The following is a 6890-nucleotide window of genomic DNA, read 5'->3' on the forward strand; positions in this document are numbered from 1 at the left end:
GCCTACTGTCTGCTTCAACTTTACTGTGGATCAAATTTTGACTCCAGATACCAACTGTTTTTTTTAAAGAAGGCTATCTAAGTGCTTCTGGTTTTCATTACACTTTTCCAGGGACTGCCGAGTCCTTTCCTCTCTCTATGTTCCCAGTGGCGAGAACCAGAGATGGGCCAAGGTGGCCTGAGCTGAGACACAGAGCAACAGCAGATTTTTGGGTCAAAACACAGCCCCACACCCCTCCACCAGAAAACGCCACCTTCGTTGGCCACATTACACCAGCCCAAAGGCTGTTTCCCAGGACTGAGCAAGCCAAAGCCCAGACGACCTTCCACCATCTTCTCCTGTGAATCTTTTCGAGTCAGGCTGAGCAGGGGTGCAGATGAATGGCAGGCATCCATTTGTCAGAGCATAAAAGCTTTATTTATCAAAATAATAATTCTTTTTTTATTTGTGAGGCAGAAGATCTACAGAGCGGTGTGTGTTGTGACATGGGTAACCAAGTCCTAGGGCTGCATCTGACCACACTTATCAGTGATTAAATATGCTGAATATTTTCCTTTGCGGCTCCAAGGGCTCAGGGGTGAAGTGGCCTCTGCTCCACAGCCCCATCGGGTGTCGCATCCAGGTCATGCTCCTCCAGGTCCCTGGTGAGGTCTACAAACACCTGCAACGTGTTGCAGCAGAAACAACTCCATTATTATCGAAGACTGAGGGTATTTACACTGGTCACAGGCTGTTTCTTCTTTTTACACAGGCTGATTCTAAACATCAACATACCTGTTGCAAAGTGTTCAATGACAAGCTGTACTCCTCAAGCCTGAAATTGTGTTTAGCTGTGGAGGGATGGAAAAGGCATCCTTAAAAAACCAACACCATAGGAACTATTCAAAAGCAATCTTCTTAGTTGATCATTTCCTCTTACCTGCTTCTAGCTTGGAGAAAGACTGGGATAGAGGTAATGCATCTTCCATGGGTATCTTGTAGATAAGCAATGAAGAAGTCCTGAAAAAATAATAAAAAAGAATGAATTCATCATTCATCCGGTTCCTCCATGTTGCACCCAGGACAGTGACTCAGCACCAAGGTTTAGGGTGCTTGTAGGGTTACTGTCCTCCCAGGTGAATTACTGAGCAAGGTCGGTAGAAGCAACAGAGCGTCCCAGCACAAGCCCGGGCTGGGTGTGCAGCCCACAGGGTAGTGACCTTTCCTGCCGAGCCGCATAGGGGAAGAGGCGCAGAATTTCAGCGTGGAGAGCATCGGTTTGCCCCGCATCCATCACTTTGACTTCTAGGTGGTAACTTCTGCCAAACTTACTTTTCAGATCCTCAAGGGAACCAATGAACCTGCAGAGAAGGGACAACATTGCTCAAACCATCATAAACAGCAAACAAAACAATCACTTGCTATGAGCAGCAGATGTCATCTTACTCATCAGCAGTTTACACCGTGCTGCTAAACCAACCAACCTCCTCACAAAACTGTGCTTGTTACACACTTGGGACAAAACAAACCAATGCCTTCTATTAGAGTAAGAAGAAAAAACTAGCGACCCCAAAATCAAACAAAACACAAAACCCAGACTAAAACTCCGGTGACATCCTGACAAGTGATGGGACCCTGGTGCCCACCGCAGCTGTCCTGACACCATGATGGCCACCCGGTCACACATCGCCGAGGCCTCTTCCAGGTCCTGTGTGCTGAGGATGGCTGCCCGCTCCTTGCTTCTCATGGTAGTCCGAATCATTTTCCTGGGAACAGAGGGATCTCAGTTACTTCCTGAGAACAGCCAGAGAAAATCTGGTGTATGTCTCCCTCCCAAAAACCAACCAAAAAGATAAAACCATAAAAAAGCAGCTGACTATTTAAAAAACTTCAGTTATCTTGCTTAAAGATGACATGTGGTTGACAGTGCTCTGTTGCAATTTGTCATGTCAGCATCCCTCAAATTCTACCCTTTCAGTGTAAGCTTTTGAGGAAAAGCTAGAGCAAGCACTGGGGCTGAGTGACGAAAAGGAGGAACTACCTAGAATTCTTTTGTTCTGAAGAAAACAGGAATTTTAGACTTTTGTACCAAAATGCATGGGTTCACCTGACGTCTACACAATTTTTGGGGGGTGTGGTACCATTAAAATTACATCTGATAATTAGTAAGGGCTTACTGACTGCTGAGTGAGGAGTTTAGTGAGTGGTACCTCCCCCCGCCCCAGGTGTTAGGAGAAAGGGAAAATGAAGATGTACTCTGCCACTGAGGCAGCTGGTTACTACAACAGGGTAGGAAAGACCCATCCTGTCCAGTGTTACACACTCCTCAGGTTTGCTAAAACTAGGCTGCTCACCACATTCGGCGCTGCCCTTTCAGGTCCATGCCCACTGATGGCTCATCCCAAAGCATCACCATCGGGTCTCCCAGGACGCTCAGTGCAAAACACAGCTGAAAAGGGAAAGACAGCGAGGTCAGGTCTGCTTTTATTTTACCTGCAAAACTGCTGAGTCGTCCTGCTACACCTACAGTCTTCTAGAAGCCAAACCTCTTGATTCCAAAATGCAGGAGGAACAGGGATTCAAAATAACCCACCTCAGATGTTCCTTGTTAACATTTTAACTTCCCAAACCCATCTTTCCCCAAAACTCCCAGCCTGCCAAAGACCTGAAAGTGGGTTTCCTTCCCCTTTACTGGCAGATACAAGGTGGTGGGGCATGAGGAGGTGATTACCGTGTGAAGCCACACAATGCAGGAGAGCAGGGAAAGAGGAGGAGGGGGGTGGGTCCTGCCGGGCTGGATTCAAAAGCTATCAATGAAAACAAACCAGGCTAGGAGCCCACTCTGCTGAGGGTTTTCTGCGCACCACAGTCAAGGAAGAGCGAGCAGGATTTGCTCCAGCACCAAACACAAATCTAACACGTACCTTTCTGGCTTCTGCGGCAGGTAACCTCCTAACCGGGGTTTTGAAATGGGTCTGGAGATCCAAGGCCTTTGCTATGCTGTGGGGAACAGAAAGGAATAATCCTGAGATGGCCATCTCTGCTAACGCTGTGGTCAGGGGGCCTGAGGACCCAGGGACGGACTTGGTTTGGCTGGTGCGCGTCACCTTGGGTTACCTGGGGATTTCCCTCCTAGCTCGGATGGTAACTTTAGGAGTTTTTGCAGAAACTCTAGAGAGTAAGTGCAGCTAATGAGAGAAGTGACCGACTCACATAACTGCCCATCAACTGGAACAAGTTCGGTTTTTTTTTTCCTGAAGTTTTCTAGATAAATCAGGGCTAAAATCTTCATTGATAATGGATTGAGAACAGCATAAAGCTGTTGGTCAGAAGGAGATCCCGTTTCTCCAGGACAAAGAGGCACTGAGGGTGCTCTCTCTTAACCACACTAGCCAGGTTCATTAGCAGAGAAACCTCTCCCTGCCCTGTACCTCTGGGGAGAGGAAGAACCAAAAGCTGAAATCGTTTGGCTTTGTACCGGCTGATGGTGACAGCTGCATCTTCTTTCCTCATCCCCCTCACGGCAGCGTACGCCTCCAGATGCTGGTGCATGTTGAGGTCTGGCCAGAGTGGGTTCTGCTGCGGGCAGTAGCCCAGGCCCCCCAGGCTGCCCTGCCCCGGGCAGGAGGCAGCTGCATCGCAGCCCCTGAGCAGCACCTGCACAAACACACGCGCCCCCAGAGCTGTAGGGAGTTATTCTGGGTTGAGTCAACCAACCCCTTGGAGACGATAACGTTTTCGCCGGTGTGGTGAGGATCTTCATTAGCACATGGAAAGCACAGGAGCAATCATCACCATCTACCGTGACTTCTGCTCCCCCGAATCCAGGACAGCCTTGTCACAGAACCGGACGGTATTTACCACCACAAAACTCTGGGTAGTTACACCAACATGGAACTGTCTTTTCCCAGTAATCCTTTTCTACTGCAATCGCTCAATCCCCAATCTGTAACAGCAATTTCCCCTCCCCCAGCACACGTCATTAATCATTCTGCACATAATTAAGTGATGGATTGTTACTGGCCCAACCCTGTCCACATTCTTTTTCAATTTCCTGCTTTTGCAAGGCTGTTTAGGAAGAATGTTATTACTTTTTAGTGTCAATGTTTTTTACGGGGCTTCTGAAATTTCACGTTTGGTTTCAACAGCCCGTTGAAGATTTTGTGCAGCTCGAACAGTTAAATCTGTAACACTGATTTTGATGAAAACTGGAACGTGCTTTGAGTAAATCCAACTTTCTTCTTATTTCCGTAGATACCCAGGGCTGCATGTACATTAATTCCCTGACTTCAGGACCATGTTACTGGTTTGCCTTATCACATCCTCAATTTATAAAGGCATCAAGGTCATCCCCCCCGCTGCTCCAAAGGAATCACCTACCTGCCCAGCAGTCACTGTTACGTCTCCAGAAATCATATTTATAGTTGTGCTTTTTCCAGCTCCGTTGGTTCCTAACAGACCTAACACTTCTCCTGGAACAAACGGGCAAGAACTGTTAATAATAATTACTGTGAATAAGACCTTTTCCCCTGCATGCTGGGCAATATCTAAAAATACAGTAGGAGAAAGGCTTGTGCATTAACTTATCCCCAGAAATTAAACCCATGAACACAGGAGCTGGGGCACGTTGGGGCTGGTTACACACAAGAAAATTCTAACAAAAATGTGATCTCCAAATGTGACCTTCACAGTAGATTTTAGTGATTTATAGGGAGTGGAGCAAAATACTCGAACCTTTCTTAACCCTAAAAGAGAGGTTTTTGACAGCAACTTTCTTCTTTTTCTTAAAGATGGAACTGGCTTTCTTGTCTTTGTATTCCTTGCGCAAACTGTCGACAACAATGACCAGCTCCTGTGGAGAGAAGAAGTGGGAGATAAAAACTCTCCTCCTATCCCATGAGACAGCTCATCTGTTCTTACCGTCAAGCATGACTCTTCAAAGAGAAAATGTCTAAATTAAAAGTCCAGGAAACAGAGCAACAGGAAAAAAAAAAAGGAAATAAAGCAGAATGGGAATAAAAATGCAGTGCCAGCTAAAGTCCTCCTGCTGCCAGGGCGGTTGTGGGCTGGATGGCGAGCTGTGCACTTGGACGTCAGATCAGTAAAGGGGAAGCGCATGAGCTCAGAAAGCAGAGACAGAGCTGACGATGGAGAGTGGAAAAGACGCCAAGCCAGCAGGCTGCTTTCACCTCCTCCTGCTGCAGGCAGGCCACCGCGCTGCCCACCCTCTCCCTCTCCTCCTGGACTTCTGGGGGCTCCTCCCCAGGGGGGTCCCTGTTCTGGCAGGCGACCACTTTCCTCCGCTGGATCCTACGAGCAGAGGAGGAGAGACGGTGTCACTGGAGATCGCTTCCAAAAAGACCTGATGTTACAAATTTGCTCCCAGGGCAGCGCCAACACAGCGCCCTGCAAAATTTGTTTGGATGTGGGGAGCTGTTCCACAGACAGTGTTTGCTCAAATATTTATTCGTGGGGGATAAAAAAAATCCCACTGACATGCAGGAGAAAATAAAGGCCAGCTTTAGCTTTTCCCTAAGCATTGCCTGGTCCCTCACACCACACACGCCAATAATCTGTTCAAGGAGAATTAAAATCCTTGGGGCGGTTTTTCAAAGCTATCAGGGCATCTAACCCCAGGCAGAGTCACATTTGGTAATGTCTGATGATTTAGTGGTTTTTAACGGATCTTTGGTGGTCAGTCACACGCTGTTGGTGACAGAAAAGCAGCGAGCAGGTAGCAGAGGACCCCAGCGTGATGAAGCTTTAGGGGAAGCCTCTCTCCTGCAGAGAGCAATACTGACACATTTGACAAGGAGTTAAAATGTTGGATTTCAGTTTGTAGCTGTTAATTTAACCAGCTGTAGAGAAATGACCTGAAATCTCAGCTGTGAAGCTTAATCTAAAAAAAAAAAAAAAAAAAAAAAAAAAAAAAAAAAAAAAAAAAGCAAAAATCACATTTTTCTTTCTAAGACATTGTAGTTCAACTGACTTTCTGTTGCAACACTCTGGGTTGGAATTTACTTCCAGACACACTCAGGGAAAATCCAGTAAGTAAAGCTGGAAACTGTAATGACCCAAAGGAATAAAAAAAAATCCCTCCCTCTGTTCTCAGTTTCCTCCCCTCCAGATAAAGGTTTGAACTAAAACTATGATCTTTACTCACACTTTGCAAAATGTTCTTAAGTTCACTCCTCCCCCTCTCCTGCTGTCAGGCCGAGCCCGGATGGTCCTGCCTGGCTGTGCAGCACCCAGCCCACCCTGCAGACCGGGATAACCATGGCTTGTCACAAGGCACCCCGGCTGTCCGGCACACACCTGAAGATGGGATCAAGGCTTGTAACTGCTCCTCCATCTCTTATCTCCAAACAGCGCAGGAGAAGAGCAAAAATCACACAATGGATGTAGGGCTAAAAGCAAAAATGAATTCGGTTTGTATGGAGAGAAGGTAACACCACGCTCGGTTACGGGAATGCGGGGACTTATCTAGTTTACTTCAGCTATCAAAAAGGTTTAAAAAGCGAAGCAGTTAAATCGATGATTTGCATATGTCTCACACGCAGACCATTTGCAAAATACTTGACTTAGCAGTGCTTTTTAGCTCAGACAATCCGCACCCCAACAAACATCCCATAGGATCAGAGATCGCATCTTCATTTTTTTTAGAAGCAACATTAGACACATTAGTTGATTAATAACGTCTGACACTTAATGAGCCTGACACATGAGCTCCACTTAATCCCCTCACCATTTCTGTGCATGTGCTACAGGGGTCACATGAGACGCAAGCCCGTGAGTACTTGGATGTATCTCCCCTGCCAACATTGAATGTGAAATTTTGAGCACATAACCCACGCTTTACAGGGAGTCATACAAGCCCAGTGCAAGTCCATCACATTACAACAGTCACTCTT

The 6890-nt window shown here is 46.8% G+C and overlaps 1 protein-coding gene across 1 annotated transcript in view; it reads right to left on the bottom strand.

Moving 5' to 3' along the window:
• Positions 1-571: 571 nt before the first annotated feature.
• The window catches only part of LOC104490806 (ATP-binding cassette sub-family A member 9-like), a 22103-nt gene continuing 15784 nt past the window's right edge, over positions 572-6890 (bottom strand). The window contains exons 28-39 of the mRNA XM_010133142.1: positions 6295-6386; positions 5169-5289; positions 4714-4828; positions 4360-4451; positions 3458-3636; positions 2904-2979; positions 2334-2428; positions 1626-1745; positions 1200-1340; positions 920-999; positions 775-830; positions 572-661 (exon numbers count right to left, since the gene is read on the bottom strand). Coding sequence (XP_010131444.1) covers positions 572-661; positions 775-830; positions 920-999; positions 1200-1340; positions 1626-1745; positions 2334-2428; positions 2904-2979; positions 3458-3636; positions 4360-4451; positions 4714-4828; positions 5169-5289; positions 6295-6386 — 1257 coding nt within the window. The remainder of the gene's footprint in view (positions 662-774; positions 831-919; positions 1000-1199; positions 1341-1625; positions 1746-2333; positions 2429-2903; positions 2980-3457; positions 3637-4359; positions 4452-4713; positions 4829-5168; positions 5290-6294; positions 6387-6890) is intronic.

Source organism: Buceros rhinoceros, unplaced genomic scaffold, assembly GCF_000710305.1.
Source record: "Buceros rhinoceros silvestris isolate BGI_N320 unplaced genomic scaffold, ASM71030v1 scaffold38163, whole genome shotgun sequence".
Taxonomy (NCBI): Eukaryota; Metazoa; Chordata; class Aves; order Bucerotiformes; family Bucerotidae; genus Buceros; species Buceros rhinoceros.